Here is a 23,180-nt window from a genome sequence, read left to right on the forward strand (position 1 = left end):
TTCATGTTTGAGTAATCTTGCGATCTGTCCCGGGTACTAATTGAAGCCCCCTCACAGTTAACATTATGAGCACAGGCCGACATCACCCATCCTCCTCCATTTTTCCACTGTTCTAACTTTTCAGAACAATAAAAGGAAACATGGCGATCTAAATGTTATGTGTTAACCATTAATGTAACACTCCCTTTTTTAGTCCTGCACTTTTTAGTATTAAGGCTACAATAGAGCAGTTGGGTTAAGCATGCGTTTACTAACAAGACTGCTGGTTTAAATCTCTTCTCTTCCACATACTGTTATTGTGGCCTCTTTTCTATCTAAATATTACAGTCACATTATGATGTAGTTGACTGCAGCAAAAAACTCGTCTTTATGAAATGAGCTGAATTAGAAAAAATCTGCTTTGCCAGTTTGGTTTCATTCTGTGTTACTAATGTTTCTGTCTTTTGCTCATTGTTTTTCCAGATTCGATGGGAGAAGAACATCACATTAGGAGAGCCACCCGGATTCCTCCATTCATGGTGGTGGTGAGTATCTTCTTGGTCTAAACATTTATTCTACTTTTCCCTTGGTACTCTGAAGACTGGAGTTATGGGTGGCAGAGAGGCAGACAGTTTATATGCAAAACTTCTAACTATATACAGATTTGATGAAACCGTCCAACTGGAATTCTGTCAAAAGTTGGTAGAGAAGTAAAATAATGGTAGCAGTGGTTTAAACGTCTATGCAAGTACTCAATAACTGTTTGAATGTTAAGTCTGGTTTATTTATATTTTGGGTTTTATATAGAAAATACCCACAATATTAGTAGTAGTATAATAGTAACTGTAGTAGTATCAAAAATAGACGTGTATTTTAAGGACTTGTTCATTGTAGGAAGAGTAACAAAATAACCCTACAAAACAAAAGGTTTACTTGAGTAAAATTTTGACTATTAAAGCACCACTGTGTAAAATTTTAATTTAAAAAACAAACAAAAAACATTTATATCATTACTGGGGTTTTCTTGCACTAAAAAAAACCTTAAGGGGGCGTTTCTCTCCACAGACCTGACTCGTAACTTGGCCTCATAGTAGAGATGTTATTGCTTTGCCTGAGACCGCTACCAAAAATCTCACACAGTGCTGCTTTAAGCTACATATTGTTTTATATGCTATTTCATTATTCTACATCAGTCTTTTCAGAGCAGTAGCAGTAGCGTTAGCATGTGACAATAGTCCTCACTAAATGTTGTTGTTGTTGTGATGGTCAGGGTTTTAGCGTTTAGCCGAGTGGATCAGATTAGTCATAACACACCACAAGAGTGTCAGTGGAAACCTCAAAGATAAGCAAGTCTCCTCCAGCACTGTTTACGGAGGGCAAGAGAGCACGGCAAGCTTGCGTCAACGTTAGCAAGCCTAACATTAGCATAAACTATGTGTCTGGCTTTGATTAAAATGCTTGGGGTTTGCGTTATGCTTGACTGGTGTTGCATTTCGGCTAATACTGGCTTTTGTGTCATGCTAAATGCTAATGGCTAAATTCCCTGCTATTATTTGTGAAAATGGCAGCTACAGACAACATGAGGGTAGATGCAGACGAAACATTGCAGTATTTTTATGTTTTGATAGACCACAACGGCTGACAAATAGCGAGTATTTGTTAGGTATTTAGAGTTCTCTCAATTGTTAGCATGTGTTACCGTGCAGCTGTGCTCCCGGTGCATGTTTTAGCCTCAACACAATGCCCCAATCTTGAGAAGTAAATCAGATTTCTAAACTCTTACGTATGCTACACCAAGCTACATCTAAGTTTTCCATGCAGAATACACTCAGTTCTTGACTTAAGCTATACTAAGACTTAAGGCAAGGCAAGGCAGGTTTATTAGTATAGAACAATTCGTACACAAAGCAATTTAAAGTGCTTTACAGAATAAGAAAGACATTAAAATCACAATACAACAAATCAAAACATAAGTAATCATCATAAAATTAACATTAGAAGAGTGTAGAATAAAAACTAGGTCTAAAAACTTAGCTAGGTCTAACCAGGACTTAAAGGCTTCAGCTTTTATTCCTGGTGCTGCCTTTGCATATTTGGGCAAAATACGTCACCCACTTTGCCTGTGTAAATCTAAATCTGTTGGCCACTGATTTATAGCCACTTTCTTCCATCTGTCCTAGGGCAAATGTGGCTTCAGACGAATCTTATAGTACCTTACAGCCAGAATAGGGAAGTGGCATATAATTTACAGTAATATAATTAGTTTGTGTGGTAATAAGTACAATTTGTGTGGTGTGGTATATGAATCAAATTTATAAAGTGTTTGCATGCTAGTTGTTGTTAGCAATACCGTAATCGGAAAACTCTAGCCTCTGAAAGTTGTGAAACGAGCTTATAAACTCATCGTGGTGAATAATTAGAACGTTAAGAATGCGTTGCGGTAAGTGAGGAAAAAGTTCAGACCGCTGCAAACCGTTTAAACTGGACTATTTCTGTTTTTCACGTTTTAAGACTGTAACAATCAGATGCAGCACCTCTTTAAGTGATTCGATGCTGTCCCCTAGTTGACAGCGGTTGGACATTAGCTGTGCCCCTGACACCCAGCCAACAGTCCCGGTTTGACCACTTGGCTCGGGCTGTGACCCCTCCACTCTCTCCCCTCCTCCAGCGCTCCCAACCTCACCCCTGCCCCCCCCCCCCCAGACAATGGCCCCAGATGGTTCGAACCCTAACCCCCTCCTCGCTGCCTTGTCACCCCTTTGTCCCCTGCACCCCCCCACGCTCGCGCCTTTGTTCGGCCGGCGCAGGATTCTCAGCAGATTAACCCATTGCATTCCAGATCCATTGTGTCGTTACCTTTTAGCTCCGTTCTCTCGCCCCCCTCCCCCCAACATATGTAATGTGTGGACCTGCCTGGTGAGTCACCTCTGATAGATCACCACAGATTTGAGGCGCAAGACATTTCAGTTTTAGCCACATCGTAATGAAAGACTTTGTGTTATATAGTCTACTGTATTTAAATCTGGTGTGGATAAAGCTTTATTTATTTGTGGAACTTTTTTATTTGTTCCATATGAATTGATATTACATTATGAACACAATGTAAACGTGGGATTTCTATTTTGAATATCTCAGTTATCAGAGTAGCAAAAGTGGTAATGCACTTTGTATTGGATTTGCTTTATGTTATATGTTTAAAGCGTACAGCAACTAAAATGCAACTAAGTAGGCCTGAAACGGAAAAATAATAAGACAGATGTTTTAAAGGTTGTCCACATTATGGTTCCTCCTACGCTGACTAGCTTGTTTATTTGCAACACGTTTTTTTTTTTTAAGAATGCACATATTAGTAATAGTAAGTAAAGTACATGTTTTAATACTTATAGGCTATGTAGTTTTTTGCTTACTTGTATGTGAGTTAGCCACTTTAGCATTAGCGCTAAAACTTTGTAGCTCAAATGCTAAATTCTAAGATTTCAAAGTTTTGGCAACATTTTTTTTTTTTTTTTTATGCAAATTTATACCAAGGGTGTTTTTGACAATACTTGTACTTATTCCAATACAACTATTTTCTTTCTAAATTCAGGTTAAATGCCTCTTTAGCAACACATTACATTAGTTTTGAATGAGTGTGTTGAAGTAATAGTCATTTTTGTAGGCTATGCAAAGTAAGGGTGCTTGTCTATATTACTGTGGTAAGCTATTAATATCTACAGACTCATTTTGCTACGAGAATCGGATCAACAGATACTAAAAATACTGATGGCTAGCAAATCAAGCAGGCAACAAAGTTAATCAAATATATCATTGCACCTCACTTATTGGAGTATGCCTGGTCTCTGTTGTTGTTGCTATTAATGATGATGTTTACTAGAGCTGGGCCATATCATATCACTTGAGATATAGTGATGGCCTAAGAGAAGAATATGGCATTTGGTGTCTAATTGCTACTGCTTAAAAAGTGACTCTGTACAACTCTAATAATGAAAGAGAAAAGATGTGAGGAGAGAAGCAGCATATATATGTAGATATAACTTGAATAACCTGAAACAAGTACAAATATTATATAAAAAAACACCTTTTTAAAGAGCTTGTCCCCATTTCTTTTCCCCCATGTATTCGAGCAACTGTCTTGCCCCAGTACAGATATATTATATAAGCTCCTCTTGAGGTCAAAACAAGTTCACTGTGTACTGTCTGTATCTAACTATAAAGCATTACATTGTCTGAGAATTAGGAACTGCGCCCTTAGCATGGTAGTTGTTAGCATTACAATGACAAATGCTACTCTCGCCTCTGAAAGTTGTGAGAAGCACTTATAAACTCTTTGCGGTGAATAATTAATTAATAATTAATTAGAATGCAGAGATAAGTGAGGAATAACAAACAAACTTTAAAAAAAAAATATTTTCAGCCTTTCAAGAAACCTTCAATATATCATCCATAACATTATCACAAATTTTCTCTCAAACTGTGATTAACATTTTTGGCCACATTTCTCTGCCACACTGTTTACTACTGTTTTTGTGTGCAGCTACATCCAGAAGTTGCTTGTTGCACACTCCTTTGCACATGTACTCGTTTGCCTGATAACTAGAGTGCACATCTTGTGGTGAAAGTGTACATTGAAGGGCCCTACGGACATGACAAATGACAAGTGCATATGCTGAGTGAGGGTCTGGCTGAGAGGGGCATAGTGTCCTGTACGATGGTGCTCAAGTCTACGAGAGCACTATGGAGATAAGAGAGGCTGAAATGGCTTATAAATTGCTCCCACTCCATTTCCTGTATTGCTCTGTAGGCTGACCTCTGACCCCTGTCTCCCTCTTGTTGCCATTGCAGTGTATTCTGGGATTTGTATTGCGCGGCGCCAGATCGGAGAGAAACGTGTGAGCACTCCAGCGAGGCCAAAGCCTTCCATGACTATGTAAGTACACTAGAAATAAGGGTACTGATGCTTTGTTGTGGCATCACGCTGTGGGAGGTACTGCATGTATGTGTATGGTGGAATGTTCAGAACACACACATTAGCAAACATTGCCAAATAATTTCATAGATGATCTGAAAACTCACGAAAAATCACAAAAATGGATTTAAACACAAATCAAGCGTTTGATTTTCAATAAAACGGTGAGTGTGACTAACTGAAGAACAGTTGGCTGATGCTAGCTAGCTTGAGACTGTAATGTTATTTGAGAGGGACTTGTTTAACACAAAATGAGCTCACCTGTTGTAGTTCCATCTAAGTTAGTTCTTTGGTCAGATTGTGTTAAAAACAAAGCTCAGATTAAAGTCTAACGTGTAACAGAGCTTTAGACAGAGCAGTCCCCTCAGTTAGCTTCACCCCAGGGAATGTTGATATGACATTAGTCACAAAGTATCAGTTGTAAGTTTTTCAATTCACTGTGTACTTCCTGGTTGTTGATCCCAGCTTCTTGGCATGTAAATGCATTAAGGAATTTTAATTGTGACTTTCTCTTGACCCTTTAACGCTGCCATAGTTCACCATTACAGTTATTTGAAATGACTGGCGTTTACAACATTAATCATTTGAGTAGTTCTGAGTTGATTTGATTATATTGGATTTAAATTGGGTTTGCTTAATATGCATCTCTTCTTATTTTTTCAGGCAAAGTCACTCATGCAATGAGAAACAAAAATCTTATTTCACTGAAAAATCATTTTGCCTGAAGTACAAAAACAATATTTTGAAGCAATTTAAAAAAATCTTAACAAGTTGTCTCTAATCCTTCAGGTAAAAAGTTTCTACTTATCAAAAGTACTATGGATGAATATTCAGATTTTTTTGCTGTGAAATCAAAAGTATCACTTCTGGCAACTTTTATTTTTAGTACTGAAACTTTGACAAAAATAAAACTTGGGGTCCCAAACAAGAGAAATTTACCTACATCAAAATGCATAACCACAGACACTACTAATAATCTTTCATTTTAAATATTAACCAGTTGTAAAATTGTCCACAAAAAGCAGAACACACAGCCTATTTACATTACACTGACCTTTTGGCTTTTTAAAATCACAGAACATTTTACCAGAAGTGACCAGACTGCATTAAAATACCCCAAGAAGACCACCATCACCAGGAAGTCCACTGAGCCCCACTGAACTGAGCTTGATTTTAGATTTTCAACAGTCTAGGAAAAAATCTAAGCCTAGGGTGTGAACATTTCCATTGTTGTGGCCCAGTCTTGTTTAGCTAAAAAGACAGAGGTACATTTAACTTGATTTTAGATTTTCAACACCCAAGACAAAATCTAAACCAAGGGTGTGAACATTTGAGTTGTTGTGGCCCAGTCTCGTCTCGCCAAGAAGACAGAGGTACATTGTGTCTGCTAGCCGTATAGTGTTGGAGATAATGGAATAGACTTCTAATCCGCTAAGCCTCGCACTGGTCCGCAGCTAAACCGGGATTTAGTTGTGTGTGTGTGTGTGTGTGTGTGTGTGTGACCTTGTGTGTGTATGTGTTTGTGTGTATTTTTGGATAGGCCATCTTTGACAATGAGCTGGTAAGGAGGAGGAAGGTGCTAGGGCAAAGTGACAGCCAGTCCACACTGCAGATACAGTACAGGGGTGGGTTCTCTGTGGGTGATGGTAAAGACTGAGAGGTAATGACGAGGGATGGACAATATACTGGTGACGTTTGATTTATTTTTTTTCCATAAGTCAGTATTCATATGTGGGGAAAAATCCCTGATAGAGGACGAGTGTTTTTCAAAGCTGCAGCAGATGTGTCTTTTTACACAGACTAGTGAGTTCAAATAGAAGAAAAGCATGTGAAGAGGAGGAGGTGTGTTTACACAATCATCAGAAAAACTATAGCAAATTATCTCCAGGATTATCAGTCACTTAAGTTACAAATGAAATTATCACTTTAACTGTTTAACTGCGAAGTGTTGATGTTGGTTAACTGTGAGAGCCCTGTATGTTGTGAGTGTCTGTGTTAAATATGCGACGCTTTGCCTTGTGTATTGTGTATTGTATGTATTGTAAATGTCTTTGCTTAACTGCCACTACTCTTGCTGAAAACCTTACTTTAATTTGTGGTTCTTACTATAAATATAAAATGATATGGACATTGTTAAATATCTGTTAAGGGCCACAAGGGTGGGTGCTGTGTTGTTAGAAGAAATCAGTAGATTGAGATTAAAGTGCATTTAATACATTAATACATTATTCAAAGTATGTCTTGATTTGGTGGGATAGTACCTGAGCTACATCATCATTTTACATCAGTTAAGTGGCAAGAAAAGTATAAAGTGAGAAAATACAGGAAGTAGCAGTGAATTCTAAAACTGAATACTTCTCCCTGTGTCATTAACTATCACCAATTCAATCCAAAATGTCGAGACAGTTTATGCATAAAGAAGGCCTTTTACTGACAGCTTAAGCACTGATTTAAGAAAAAATAAATAAAGTGTTGGCCTAATTTGTTATGATTTTTGACAAATAAATGACAAGTTTTAGCCTTGGACATTATGGATGCTAGGTAACATACCTGTATATATGTCATGTCTGTTAGCTGTATTCAACCAGGAAGTAACATTATAAACTTCACCAAAATTGAAAAAGTAGAAATAACAAGCAAAATTTTTTTGTAAAATCTTGTAATCATTTTAACTATATTTTAGAGAAATTAGTAGTCTATTCTGTGTTCAGAATTTCAACCAAGAGAGATACTGCTTTTGCTGTTTGGGAGGATAGACTGCATGTCCCCCATCCAAATATGGACAGTCTAGTCAGTGCTAAATTGAATCAAAATAGATTTTCTGATTTCTTAGCAATCCCCTAAAGTGGAGCTTCTGGGCCAAACTAGACCCTTCAAGAGGTTTTATTTGGTCCATGGACCCCTCTTTGGGAACCCCTATTCTACAGACTGGAGAGGAGGAGATGGAAAGGCTGATGGTTCTGCTGCTGCTGTGGGCGGGAGAAGGGGTTATAGCTGAAATGACAGAAAGAAGAATGAGGTGCGAGTGAGGGAGCGAGAGATGACTGAGATGTGACTGTTTGAGAGGGGAGAAATGTTGCAGACTGGGACGGGGACAGATGTGACTTTACAATTTTGCCCTTACAATCATTTCATAATGTATTGTTCATCGACTTTAATAACTCTTAAGATCCCACTGAAAACCCAACCATTTTGTCTGGGCTCATAAATTAGCCAGAACACCCCTGCGAGGCCCTCTTCCTCCCTGTTTCACGTGCCCCGGGTCAAGGAGAAGACGTGGAGGTGCGGTAGCTGGAGAAAGCTCTAGAATGCAGATGAGTGCAGGCATTTCTATATCGCTTCAGCCATACTTTGTCAGTCCACTGTTTATGTCTCGGCCCCCGGAGGCATCAGCACCGCTCAATAATGTGTTGAGCACTATTGATCGGCCCAGGTGCTGTGGCTGAGAGGGGAGAGGCGGAGAAACAGAGACCCGGGATCAATGCATTTCAGTATGGATGGACCCTCCACATAGACTGTAACCAGCAGCAGCCAATCAGATTGACGCAGCGCTCGCTAATAGATTATTCATCAACGTTGTGTTTTCCGGCGAGGGAGGGAACAACGCTTTGGGTCATATAAGAGTAATGAGAGGGGAGGGGTAGCAAAGGCAAGCCGCGCAATTGTTTTTATTTATTATTTTGTGGTGTATCTCCTAAATGGGGAAGTAGTAGTGTTGGCAATAAGGCTGCAAGATTTATCGCAATCGAAATAACAATTTGAATCGATGCAATTAGCAAATTGCAAAGGGTGCAATTTTTGAAGTGCCATAATTTCCTCCAAAAAAAACCCTAAATATTTTGCTAACTATTGGGTTAGCAGATTCTGGTATTAGTTTGTCAGTTCACATTTCATTCTTTTTGTCAATTATTCTGGACGTGTGACCAGAGGGTGTAGTGTTCCATCTACAGGGGAATCACACTCCTCAGCCTCCCCGGTAAGGTCTATTCCAGGGTACTGGAGAGGAGAATGCGACCGATAGTTTAACATCGGATTCAGGAGGAGCAGTTTGGTTTTCATCCCAGAAGCTGATCTGGAAATAGCATTCGACAATATCTCTCGTGGTGTCCTTTGGAGGGTTCTCTGGGAGTATGGGCTCTGGGGCCCTTTGGCCCTTTGGTAAGGGCTGTCCAATCCCTTTATGACCAGAGTGGGAGCTATGTTCACATTAAGTCAGATCTGTTCCCAGTGCATGTTGGACTCCACCAGGGCTGCCCTTCGTCACCGGTTCTGTTCATTGAATTTATGGACAACAGAATTTCTAGGCGCAGCCAGGAGCCAGAGGTCTGGTTTGGGGACAACAGAATCTCATCCTGGCTGTTTGCAGATGATCTTGTCTTGATAGCTGCAAACTTTCCCAGTGCATGTTGCAGGTCCTGGTTTGATGGAGCCGAGTGTGAAGTGGCTGGGATGAAAATCAACTCCTCTAAATCCAAGGCCATGGTACTTAACCAGAAAGAGGTGTCTTGCCCTCTCCGGGTCGGTGGTGAGTCCTTGCCTCAGTGGAGGAGTAAAAGTATCTCGGGATCTTGTTTACGAGTGAGAGAAGGATGGAGCGTGAGAGTAACAGGCGGATCAGTGCAGTGTTTGCAGTGATGCGGTCGCTGCATTGAACTGTTGTGGTGAAGGAGCTGCGTCAAAAGAGGCAAAGCTCTAGATTTACCGGTCAATCTACGTTCCTACTCTCACCTATGGTCATAAGCTTTGAGCAATGACCAAAAGGACAAGATTGCGGACACAAGTGGTCAAAATGGGTTTCCTCCACAGGGTGGCTGGGTGCTCTCTTGGAGATAGGGCTAAGCTCAGAGTAGAGCCGCTGCACCTCTACATTGAGAAGAGCCAGCTGAGGTGGCTTGAGCATCTGTTCTGAATGCCTCCTGGATGCCTCCCTAGGGGGATTGTTCCAGACATGTCCCACTGGGAGGAGGCCCCGGGGAAGACCCAGGATAGGCTGGAGGTGTTATGTCTCTCTGGCTGGCCTGGGATTGTCTTGGGGTCACCCTGGAGGAGCTGGAGCAAGTGTCCAAGGTGAGGGAAGTCTGCTGCTTAGACTGCGGAAGAAGATGGATGTTGTTCAAAATATGAACTTTGAACAGAATCTGGTTTTTGAAACATAAATCCCAAATTGAGTTGCAATTGCAGTGCTTCTCACAAAAATCTAGATAGATAGATGGATGGATAGATGGATAGATCTTTTTTGCAAATTGTTCAGCACTAGTTTTTGGGTACTAAGATGCTTAGATGCTTCCATTGGCCGTTTGGTTTACACTGCTTGTCAACATTACATTACTGACATACAGTGATATCTCTTAGCACAATGTTTACAATCCATGCCTTTTTTTAATTTCAAAAGATGTCACTCCCTGTTGTTGCCAGCAGGGGGACGTTAGACACCTAATCCAAGGAATTTTAATTTATGAAACGTGAAGAATCAGTGCAATAGTGTAAGCTTAAACTAACAAAAGCTCTAAAGCTGGCATAAAAACGAACTTGCTTCATGGGGTGAGCGATGTTGGCTAAAATAAGCTCATATGTTTGCATAATCATTATTGTGCAAAAACATATTTGTAAATATTGGTTGAGAATGAACGGACTGTACAATAAAAATGTCAGAAATATTATATGTTACGCTGTATCTAAATCTTAAACGGGAAAAATCTGTACTCATTTTGTCTCAAATCTGTACTCTGCAGCGACCCGAAGTTATTCCTCACTTATTCCTCACATACATTCCGAGCATCCTAATTATTCACTGCGATTAGTTTTTAATCGCTTTTCACAAATCTCAGAGTTACAGTCATGGCTAAACTCTGCATAGATCTAACAACAACTAGTATACTAACATGCAGTTCCTGATTATCGCACAGTGAAATGCTTCCCAATTGGATACAAACAGTACACAGCAAACATATTTTGATCACAAGAGACGCTTATGCAATATGTCTGTACTGGGGCAAGACACATTTTTCTCAAATACATGGGAGAAAATCTGGTACAGAATCTTTAAACTTAACGTCGTACTCGTTGACAAAACCCGCTTTACTCCATTTTACATGTCCGTTATTAACTTGCCGTGTTTTGCATATCCTTCTCCATCCCCGTACTGTGCGCTGGCGTCGAGGGGGATGCCAGGGGGACGGAGCGCTGATAGGACCCGTCTCCATGGCAACAGCTTCTTGTGCAAGCCGCTGACACCCCACTGCGGGGATGGGAGGGGGGGCCAGGGTAGGAGAGGTGAGGTGGACTGACAGAAAGTACTGAGGTTTTGGGTTTGGAATTCAAATGGGCATCTTAGCAGAGACAGCAATATTATGAAATTCTGGATAATGCTGTGTCCATATTATCTACGGGTTTTAGTCACATCACTTCTTTCTTATAGACTTTGCTAATTTTTCATCATTCAGAAACTCATAGATTGAAAATTTGAATTTGTTGTTTTTCTCCAACAAATTACAATTTTTTGTTTAAAAGTCAAATTTTACTCTTGTTTATAATTGTAGTAGTATTTCGCCTTCATGTTGTAGTTCAGTGTGCAAGTTTAGACTGTAAGACAGTTTGACTAGTAAAATAAAGAATGTTTACATAGATTAAAATCTGAACATATACCAAAATTACATATTGAAAAAAAAAAAGAAGGAAATATTAAAGAGTATTTCAATAATAAGTTTTTCATATCATGCAGTGTGTATACTGGATGTGTTATGAAAAAACTAGGTGAGGAGAGAGGATGGAGAAAGGGATGGAGAGATTGAAAGAGAGAGAAAGAGGAGGGGGGGGGGGGGCGGGGGGGGAGGAGGAGAGGAGCCGACCCTGCTCTACCCTGCTCTCCCCCAGGGACTCGGTGGCCTGCTCATGTTCGGATCAGAATTAGCATAAAGCGGGGGAGGGGTGCGTGGCAGTGCGCTGCTGGTAACTGATAGGAACCTCCGCTGGTCACCCACTGCACTCACTGGTGGGCGGAGCTTTGGAGCAGCCCGTTTTAATTCCAATGTAGGTTAGGGCCACGCGATTAATCAAATTCAATTATGATTATTGCACAAATCGGTTACTAAAATTGAGTAACTGAGTAATTGAAAGGAGTGCTTTTGTCTGTCGTATAGTTATAGTCTCTGACACCAATGGCTCGTTATGATTTATTTTGGACATTTTTTCTGAAACAAGTCTAAAACAACTTAATAAAATGATCAAGTCTGCTGATTTCTGGGTTGCCCCTTTATGCCATATTCTGTCAGCACCTCGTATGGATGCACGTAACGAGCAGCTAATTTTTTAAAATCTCCCTATGTGTTACCCCTACACGTATCACAAAAAATAAATAAGGAGAACAAAGTACAGGGGGCATGTTCCCGGTGGAGGTGAAAACATGCAGGAATCACTAAATGAGAAGGAGAAATAACTATAATATGGATAAAAGCTCTAAAACTCGATTTTGCACCATATGTCTCCTTTAATACTTCCTGAGCTCAAAGTTATTGCCAGTTCCATATCCACTGAAATGGAGTTATATTGTTAAATGTTAACATTTATTTGCTTTTATTTTATGAGGTTGTGAACGATTCTTCCACTTACTCATTTTGGATTTTTGCACATTAATGAATATGCTCCTTATCTATGTTCTTGTGTTTCTGTAGGTTAGTGCCGATACCAGTGAATCTCAGATAAACAATGTGTACCCACTGGTTACTGTACTTTTTGCTGCTGCAGTTTTTCCCCTATAAGGCCATTCGAGTCCACACTGTTTGGACTTCTGAGGCTCCTTCAGTTAGTTTTGACCCACTGAGACTGCCATAGTTTTCATTTAACCTATTAGACTGCAATGAGATGTAAAAAACAGCAGCAAACTACATAGACCATGATTCATTGCTCCCAAATGAAGGGCACTTTAGCTTTAACTAGAGTCAACATTTCTGATTGCGATTGGGAAAAGACAAAGATGTGTCTGAAAAACGTGAAATACAGAACTAGTTCATTTTAAACAGTTTGCAGTGGTCCAAACTTATTCCTCACTTACTATCCTAATTATTTGCGATGAGTTAATAAGCACTTTTCACATCTTTCCGAGACTAGAGCGGAGTTTTGCCATAACGGTAATGCTAACAACTAGGATGCTAACACACACTTCCTGATTACCGGACAATAAAATCATAATTGGATGCAAACTGTACACAGAGATACATTGAGTACAGGGCCTTTTTAAGCACTGTGATATTGACATAATTTCAGTTTATGTGCATGACTTATTTTACAAACCAGTCTCTGTGAAAACAATTTAACAAAACCAACATGAAGATAAAATCGAGGCTGAGAAATTAGGTTAAAATCAGAAAACGAACAGCTCTCAGATGGAGAACCTTGGTGCAATTGCAATACATTCTAGCTATATGAGTACTATTGTGATATATTGTAGAGTGTGGTCCATGAAATATTGATTGATAAATGTTAGGTTAAAGCCCTCCTCCTGGTTACAGCTCTGCTCTTGTGTTAAACAGACTGGACTGAGCAGCTCATGTTTGCACTTCCTGTGTGTACTTTTGTGTGTACTTGTCTCTGTGTGTGTGTTTGTTCTGCTGCCTTATATAAGCTTATGTCTACTCTGAACATGCTCCCGATTATGTGTTGACAAGGATACATTTATATTTAACCAGAACCTCATTTGCTCGGTCATATGAACCTAATAAAATAGTCTATGAAATAGGTTTGGTATGTCTTCTTTTTATTTTAAAGGAACTGTACGTGGCCTGTGCGTTTAAGGGCGTATTTACTCCACAAACTAAAAAATTGCATGTGCTATTTGTGAGCATGTTGCACCTGCTTTACCATTAGAAACCGCACCTCTTATTTCTACCGCAGTTCTAATGTGTAAATGAGAGTTTAACGTCTGAGCAAAAGGAATGTGCTGTTTCGGCTCTGTGTGCTCACACATAGGCCTACACAATATCATGACTTGCCATGCTCACTGCTATTTGTGTCTGTATCTTTTTCTTCAGTCATTGAAAACAATTAGCTGCAGTTTACCTTTTTTGTTTTGTTTAAATCCACTGGTAGATATATGCTTACAGGCACACAAGCCTCGTGCACGTTGCCCCCATCGTCCAGAGGTAAATCTAAAGATGTGTAAAGGAGAAACGGCTGATGCGCGAACATGAAACTTAAGCTAAACTTTTACTGCAGCGTTCTATAGTGCGCCAGTGCCGAGCCTGGGACACTTTATAGCGGGAGAAAAGATGCATGAACGACGCCGCGTCACGTGGACGGCTAGGCCATTTGGGACTGGCACTGCACAGTGGAGCTCGATGCTCCGCAACCTGCAGGTGCCCCTGCTACTGTGTGGACCCCCAGTCTCTGCTGTTGGTTGGACAGGACAGCTGTTAGGACGCTTGCCTCTTTTGTAGCTACACCACGACTGCCTTCAAAACAGCATAATTACTAGGCCATTGTGACTTAAATTGATAAGTGTAGACTTGACGACATCACTTTTAATGCACCGCTATTGCAGAAACTGGAAGTGTCGGCCCTCTGCAGACAATTTACACCTGTCTTTCCAATGTGTCAAATATCCACAATGTTTTTACTCACACTGACTTGATAAATCAAGAAGCACTCGCTTGACAACTTCATCTGCATTCCTCCTCCTTCTTTTTTGCGTATTTTGGCCAAAATGACCCATTTTGCACATTCATTTGGTCCCAGGAGTAAAGTCTGCACTGCATCCGTAAAGCACCGATAAGAGACGCTAATCTTACTGCGTCCACTTTTTGGCATGCCCAATCCATTTAGCGCGTGTGCAAACGCTTAGTAAATGTACCCCTTAAAGTAAAAAAAAAAAGTACTACAATTACAATCTCCAGGGGAAAGCACTGGCAATCCAGGTTTCTCAGATTCTCAGTATATGGACAGACCTCATGTGAAAGCGCAGAACCGCCAGAATTCGTTCACTGAGCTGCAGAGGCTGCACTAGCACTGAATCATGATTGGCTGCAGGTGCTGGGGGATAGTAGTGACCAGTTCAGAGAGGCACTTTAGTTTTAAATCAGGGATGGGCGATAAATCGGTTCCAGTATCAGTACAGGCAAATATCAACACTGATTAGTTGATGTCAGTATTGGCCAATACTGATATTCTATACTGATATTCAATACCAGTACTTTTCCCCCCAATTTTCTTTGTGTCCTTTTTGAACAGACTAATGAGTACAAATGTATATAGGAGCACTTTATATGGTTTAGTGTTTACACAAACATGTAACAAATTATTTTATATCCCACATCAAATATTGGTTATTGGCCACAGTAGCCACCACTTGTAATAAACTTCCTGGTGACATGTGCTGTTTCTGTGTTGCAGAGTGCAGCAGCGGCCCCCAGCCCCGTCATGGGCAACATGCCGCCCAACGACGCCATGCCCGGTGGTCCCATGCCCCCTGGCTTCTTCCAGGTATGTAAATCCCCCTCCATCACCAAGTCTGCTGTCATGTCTGTCCTATCACTGTACCTGTATCCATCTGACATGAAGTTTACAGTGGTCATGTTTACATCTGTTAAAAACTATGGCAATTTAACACTTCCTACTTAAAAACCAAGCACAACTCCAGGTATGTTTTTAATTAGGAAATGTCACAAGACTCCATCTTGTCCCACTCCCGCTGCGTTTAGGCTCAAACTGCCAGTGACCAAACACAGAGCCGCACTGTGGTTATTTATTTATTTATTTATTTTTGGTGGGGACAGCGCATGCTAACGAGCATACTGTGAACATGCTGGATTGCTACGAGCTAGTTAATTAATCTAATATGTGATTTAAGATGTTGCTTTTAGGCCTGTCACGATAATATATATTAAAAGCTGGAACAATATTTTTTGGGGCCAATATTTATCATGAGGAGATTTCAATGCCACTGCATATTTCAAAAAAAAGGTTCACTGGGGTTGTCTTGCTTCACTGTTATTGTGTCAGAAGCATAAAGTAGTTCACGTATTATCGTTTATCGTGATGTTTCTCTGCAATGTATCAAGTTTACAATGTTTTTATCGTCACAGGCCTATTCCTTTGTTAGTTAAAATCTCCCTCATGCTAGAAGATCTTTGGATCATACCTGACAGTCAGATATTTTGGCTGCTTTGTTTACGTTCTCCTGTAGGTCCATCCATCTCCTGCACTATGTGGTGCGTTTGAACCATTCTGTGATCGTACCATCTTTCACCTCCTCTGCTCCTCCAGCTCCAAACTCAGTCTTGCACATGACCATAAAAACACATTCTGTAACATTAGCTAAGAAAACGATGGTGCTTCTTGTGCGTTGATGGGCGAGGAGAGCAAGGGAGGGGGGTGGAGGGGGGGTGCATTGCGCAGTAGGGGGAGTGTGTAGGAGGGTTGGGGGCTCACTCGCTCACCACTGACAGTATGTTTTCAGAATATGAGGGACAGAGGGGTGGAGGAGAGAGAGGGAGAGGGGGAGAGGAGGGACGCATGGCTGTGCTATTTATAACCAGCGCGGGGGGAGTGCAAGCGGGCGACAGTTTGTGTTTTTCTGCATGTTTTTCTGACTTGGACTAAAACGGCTCCACGAAAGAAAGGTTGAGATTTTAAAGGAACTGTATGTAACATTTTCGTTTTAGATTTCATGAACCTTACCTATTTCTGTCCACATGTACAAAATAGACGTGTTCAAATCAAATCTAGCTTTTACTGGTAACATTTCTAATGCTGATTTATTCTTAATTACAAACACATTGGACGTGATGCCACATTTATTTATGTTATAATTTGGTGTTTTGGTTCTCAAGATGATTATCCATTCAGAAAGCAGAATGAGCTCACATGAATCTTTCATTTGTTTTGCCAATTTAAATGCTGAAATCCAGTTGTTTTAAACCTAAAAGGACTCTCTCTGATCTGAATGGCCACTACCTAAACCCCAGCACCTGCAGCCAATCATGAATCAGTGCTAGTGCAGCCTCTGCATCTCAGTGAGTGAATTCTGGAGGTTCTGAGACTTCACATGAGGCCTGTCCATAAACTGAGAATGAGAAAAACTTGTATGTGTTTCTATCTGCAGGTTAAGGCTCGGGGAACACAGATTCTGTTGTGATCGTAGTACCTTTTTTAAAACAGTAAGAGCTCAGGCTACATGCAGTTCCTTTAACCACTGCTTGTCTATTTCAGACCCCCAATCAGAACTATGCAACTTGTTTTGTATCCTTGTCATCATTTTTTCTTCCTGTCTATAATATTTATTTATTGTGGAAGAGATGCATCATCTCTTTTAAAGGGGGCCCTTTAATATATATAAAAAAAACAATCAATACGTTGAATCAGTGGTTTTCAGAGGGCACAATGTAATGTTGTACTCTCAAATCAGTGGGCACAAAGTGGTCATACATATTGATTACATTGAGTTTTGTGGGGAAAAAAAAAAGTATAAATGTTGGAAAAAATGTACATCAACAATAGTCATGGTATCAGCCCCTATTAAGTATTTGTGGGTTTCAGCTTCCTGTCATATTGTGCCATTTTGAAGACTTTTCACCATACCAAAAATAAATATTTTGTTTTCAGTTGATAATTACTCTGGCAACGATCCTAACTTTTCATCATTCTGAAATCCATGAATAAGCCATAGATTGTGCAATATAGATGCTCATGTGATGTCATCTGAATCCCAACTATATTTTTATGTTCATTAAAACACAGATGAATTCAGAAATTGTGTTTACTTGCAAATCTAAAGAAATATTATTTTTGAATTATGCCTGTATCATGTATTATATTGTTTTTAGTGAGAACCAAACTCCAGTCTCCAAGTTAACAAACAACCCATTGTAAATTTACTAATGACAAATGAATGTATCTTATTATACTTATCTATCACACATTTTGAACTTGGCGATAATGAAAATTCAAAACAAATTCCAAATCTCTCTTATTCCAGTAGCATTAGCTGGCTACATGGAGTTAATATGAGCAGAAAAGTGGGATCTGACAAAAGGCAGAATGCGCTAATGACTTATTTATTAGCGGCGGTTAGCCTCTGGTTTCAGGGGAAAGGGACGAGTGTGTGCTTGATGTGGATGCCCTCTGCAGCACCAGGCTTCGCTCACATACTTTATCATCATTTCAATCATTTGGAACCAGACACAACCCTCACTTACTGCCATGTTTTTGGTCCCTGCTCCAGTCTATCCCTCTACCTGCTGGTGGTAATGACAACACCGCCTCCCAGTGGTCCAACGAGACACTACAGCTCCATATGCTAAGCTAGTCACTGAGGTCCTGCTCTTACTGAATTGGAATTGTTTAAAGTGCATATAACAGGTTAGACTGTTAATTCAACTAAAACATAATTATATTTAAACAGGAGGTATAATGAAAATCTTTTTTTTTTTAGCTTTCTACCATGTTATAACATTGTTCCCTCATCAAAAAACTGCCTGAAAGAGGTTTTAGATGTCACCCACTGCATGTTTGAGTAATTTAGCGATCCTTCCCGAACCCTATTTGAACTCTCCTTACGGTTAGCTTTAAGATTTTGTCTAATGCTCAACCCACAAGCCTACGTCATCCTCTTCTCCCACACGGCAGTTCTTCATAAATTTACAAATACAGTCTTCGTCAAAAATAAAAGTGAAACTTATAAAACATATTAAAAAGTGAATATAGCATTTTCAAAACAATAAGTTAACAGGGCGATCTAAATGTATTATGTGTTAGCAGTTACAAGTAAAATACCCCCTTTTTAAGATTTTAATCAAGGTAGGGCGTATTTTTTCTATTTTTGTTTTGGTGAAGTTTTTAATTGAGTAATATATTTTTTGTTTGGAGCTGGACAGTCGATATGACGTGGGTAAAGCTAATTCCATAAAGTTACCTAGCAACCATACTTTTAATAAGTGACAAAACTTGACTATAATACACAATAGTTATGATTAGACTAATGCAAAATAAATGACAATACCTTTATTTTGTTAAATCAGTGTTTAACCTGTCAGGAAAAATGCCTTCTTTGGGTATAGGTGGGTAGGTATAGGTAGATAGGTATTCCTTTTTAGAACTCTCTGCTACTTCCTGTATTTTTTTGTACTATTCTTCACAACTTTTGTTCACAAACTGCTACTTAACTGATGTAAAACTACGATAAATATTTAGCACAGGTACAATCCCACCAAACCAAGTCCATAATTAGAAAAACATGAAAATCTGTCATATGCACTTTAATTTCTTTGACGAAATTGTCCATTCTTGCATCCCATTTTTCCCCTAATAAACCTCCCCGAAAACCTTCATCTCGCCCTGTTTAATGTAAAAAAAAAAAAATGAATTAAAAGGAAAAATTTGGCTGTGAAAAGTGCAGCCACGTGCCCCTCTGGCCCCTCTCCTCTCTGATATGGCTCTTCTTTCTTAAAGGGACCACCCGGCTCTCAGCAGTCACCCCACGCACAGCCCCCCCCTCACAACCCCAGCAACCCCATGATGGGACCCCACGGCCAGGTAAGCAGCACACAAACTCTACCTCCAAGCCCACTGTCAAAAAGCGATCATCTACAGGAGTTTAAATGACTTGGAATTTGAAATATTTGTTCTTAGTCAAAAAATCTTGACATAGTATAAATTTAATATGACTAGAACTATTTTAATTTCAGGAAAAAATACTGGTTCATGGAATATGTTCAAGAAAATCATACCCCATGGACAGATAAATACAAAAAAAAATCTGTTGAAAGTGAAACCAGTCAGAAATACCTTGAAATTAGTTACGTTTAGCCATAGTATAACAAAAACATCTCACATTAAAGCGGCTGTACCCATAATGTATAAGCAGCTCTTGAGGTCAAAGTGAGACCACTCTGTACTGTCTGCATCTAATTATAAAGCGTCTTTATCATGGAAACTAGGAAATAAGGCTACTGTCCGGTCCTGTTAATACGCTTGCTGATGTTATCATTACCGTGATGTCAAAACTCAACACTGGAAGTCGTGAAGTGCGCATATAAACTAATTACAGTGAAAAATTGCGATGCTAGAAGATGCTAGAGGGGCGGCTGCAAACGACTTAAAATGTTTTCTCATTAAGATAGTAAAAATCCAGTACAGCACCTTTTAATTGAAACAATTCTCCAGTTAAAGTCATTTTAACTCCTGTAGATAGTCATTTTTTACAGTTTACCCCCCTCCCTCCCTCTCTCTCCCATCGCTATCAATCTTACCCCCCTTTGCCTCCATTCACCCCCACACTCCTGGCACACCCCCGGGCCCCCTCCATAGCTGTAGTCCCCACAGAGGCTACGCTAACCCGTTCTGTAGTCCGTGGTGAGGGCCCTGCATCCCGCGGCAGGACCGGTCTCTCCTGGATGATGAATAATTGATTGGGTGCCCCTCCCCCTGAGCAGTTTGTGGGAGTTACACACATGCACACAGCCCTCCCACCCACCTCTCTGGTTCTGTGTTCCCGCTGCTGCTAAATAAAACAAGTGACCCAAGAAAATGTCACCCAAATGAAGGATTTCTACTGCAAAATGTAGAAAATTGTGTGTAGTGTTGGGTTATTGAAATGTAACCTAGGATTTATTACAAATTATTATACAAATTAGCATATACAAATTGTACAGTCTTGGCCTATCATGTTCTGGCATAAAACGTATCACGAATAGGGGTTGCTCCAGTTGGGTAGCTGGTCTGCATAATACTAGTCTGTTATCAGAAAACATGGCCACTGTAGCTATACCCAAATTTACTTACACAGCAATACATATTATCTCATGAATTTAGTGATCTAGTTTCGAGAGCCAGTTACAGGATGATTTGGAGAAATCATAAGAGAAATTAGCTTGAAATTTTACAATTCAGGACAAATATGGCCAGAGATATTTGTGAAAACCTGTTATTACAGCACATTGGTCTGAACAAATTCATCACCAACCAATTTATAGCAAGTTCTGAAAAAAAAAAAAAAAAAAGATATATTTTTTATGACATATTCGTCTACAAAAATGTCAACAACCAATTCATGGGCTTCGAATAATATAGGAAAAAAAATCACACATTCTGCAAAATTTTGATAGATTTTTTATTATGTGATCTGAACTCATCAGTTTTTCCCCAGTGCAGTGCAGCTCTTCCACTCTTTTACCACCTCCTGTCAACACTCCGGTCCATAGTTTTGGGTTACTCTCCCCGCTCTCCCTGAACACATGTCCTGCATTCAGGCCTTTCCAAAACAAGCCTGGCTGCGTTTCACCACTTGTCCACAACAGTAGCTTAAGATGTCACCGCCGTGGGTAAAGCTTGCCCTCTTTCGCCCATTAACTGCGGTCCAGCACGATTCCACCACTTTTGCGGTTTCCAGTTTCGGTCTTGAGTGCGAGCGAACGTACTCTAGTTTTGGTGTAAAGGTTTGGAGGTGTCTTTAACTACGACAGGCAGACCGCAGGGCCGAATCAGCTTACACCGCAGTTAACCGACGTCCACATCAAGCACACACACAGGCTTTTGTTTGTAGCGTGTTGAAAGGGCTCTGCTCCGGTAGTGTTTTTGGTTTGGCACGGCATGGATAGTTTTTCATCTCCATCCTCAGCCTCGCCGTGTTCATCCATGTGTCCTCGGTGCTGCCTGCGTCTGAGTGCTCTGGACTCATGAATAATGAACATGCAGTTTTCTCTTCTCTTCCTGCTGTTTGCTCATCTCAATCTTCTGTCTCTCTCTCTCTCTCTCTCTCTCTCTCTCTCTCTCTCTCTCTCTCTCTCTCTCTCTGCATCTTTCAGCCGTTCATGTCGCCGCGGTATCCGGGTGGACCACGCCCCTCACTCCGAATGCCAAATCAGGTATTAGTTTGACTGTTCTTGTGGCTTGTCACTAGGACTTGTACAGTAACTGTGTGCCCGTGTTCACAGCCTCCTGGGGGAATCCCTGGATCTCAGCCTCTGCTGCCAAACAGTTTGGACCCGACACGACCACAAGGTAATGGGCATGTGTAAGATGGCCTTGTGCTGAATGTGTGGGGGATCAGTTACTGTCAGACATTCTGTGATACTGGATACAGCAGTAAAACTCACTCCAGACGCCACAGCAGCGAGTAAATGTGAAAAGCCCAAACTACACACAGCCCATGCAGAGAGGTGCTCCATGGAGATTAATACAGATTAGAGCTTTGGACGCCACAGGGTTAGGACTAATGGAATTAGGATCCAGCTTTGTCTGTTCAGCTTTAAGTCCTGAGTTTATTAAACCTGGGTCAGGTTTAAGCCTGATGCTAATGCTAATGCTGTGTGCTGTGCTCCTACAGGACATCCTAACATGGGAGGCCCCATGAGGATGAACCCTCCTCGAGGCATGGCCATGGGCCCACAGGTAGACATCCCACTGTGCAGATGATCAGTGATTTAACTGACTCACACATATACACTCACATTCATAATTACACTGTGAATAATTAGAATTGTCCCATTTCAGAACTATGGAGGCATGAGGCCTCCTCCAAACTCCATGGGGGGGCCGATGCCTGGCATGAACATGTAAGTACAAATATTCCATTATTGTCCTTGTTGTCTTTGGACTTGTACTCACTTTGCTTTTGCTTATTTCTTTTTCCTTTTATTACTTCAGGGGCCCCGGAGGCAGAGGGCCGTGGCCTGGTCCAGGACCTAATGCTAACTCTGTAAGTCACACTACATTTGTGTGTCTGCTTGTGAGAGAACTGCCTCACATATGGATGGTGTTTAAACAGTTACTCTCCTTTGCTCTTACAGATAGCGTACTCGTCCTCATCTCCAGGGAACTACGTGGTGAGTGTGAGCCTCTGGAGCTCCTCTGAATGCTCCTGTAAATCCTTTGCATGTTCTGATGGCTCTATGTGTCTCCTCCTCAGGGTCCTCCAGGGGGTGGCGGTCCTCCAGGCACTCCCATCATGCCCAGCCCAGGTGGTGCGTCACCTCTTATGTCCCCTCTAGTTTAATTGTTACAAACTTAAATTAAACTGCAAGCAGTGATAAAGGCCGTCGCAACCCTTGCGACCGCAGAAGGGCACGCTCCAGTGGGAGGGCTAGTTCAAAATTGCTGGACACTGGAAATAAATGTTTCTATCTAATTTTAACTTTGCAGAGGCCACTGGGAAGCCATTTTTAAAGATATAAATGTAATGTATACATCATTATGGCCAGAACGTCAAAATATACAAACGCTACATTGGGTCATGAGTCCAACGATG

General features: G+C 40.6%; 1 protein-coding gene across 2 annotated transcripts in view; it reads left to right on the forward strand.

The window, feature by feature from the left end:
- Positions 1-23,180, forward strand: part of zgc:110158 (uncharacterized protein LOC553590 homolog) — a 43,302-nt gene that overhangs the window by 13,022 nt on the left and 7,100 nt on the right. The window contains exons 3-13 of one of the 2 annotated variants that reach the window (XM_033988124.2): positions 463-524; positions 4,822-4,906; positions 15,329-15,418; positions 19,385-19,468; positions 21,739-21,798; positions 21,868-21,934; positions 22,260-22,324; positions 22,427-22,488; positions 22,580-22,631; positions 22,723-22,758; positions 22,842-22,896. In XM_033988124.2, the coding sequence (XP_033844015.1) occupies positions 463-524; positions 4,822-4,906; positions 15,329-15,418; positions 19,385-19,468; positions 21,739-21,798; positions 21,868-21,934; positions 22,260-22,324; positions 22,427-22,488; positions 22,580-22,631; positions 22,723-22,758; positions 22,842-22,896 (718 nt within the window). The remainder of the gene's footprint in view (positions 1-462; positions 525-4,821; positions 4,907-15,328; positions 15,419-19,384; positions 19,469-21,738; positions 21,799-21,867; positions 21,935-22,259; positions 22,325-22,426; positions 22,489-22,579; positions 22,632-22,722; positions 22,759-22,841; positions 22,897-23,180) is intronic. The other variant, XM_033988125.2, reaches the window with a different exon arrangement.

The sequence above is a fragment of the Periophthalmus magnuspinnatus genome, chromosome 22, assembly GCF_009829125.3.
Source record: "Periophthalmus magnuspinnatus isolate fPerMag1 chromosome 22, fPerMag1.2.pri, whole genome shotgun sequence".
In the NCBI taxonomy this organism is placed as follows: domain Eukaryota; kingdom Metazoa; phylum Chordata; class Actinopteri; order Gobiiformes; family Gobiidae; genus Periophthalmus; species Periophthalmus magnuspinnatus.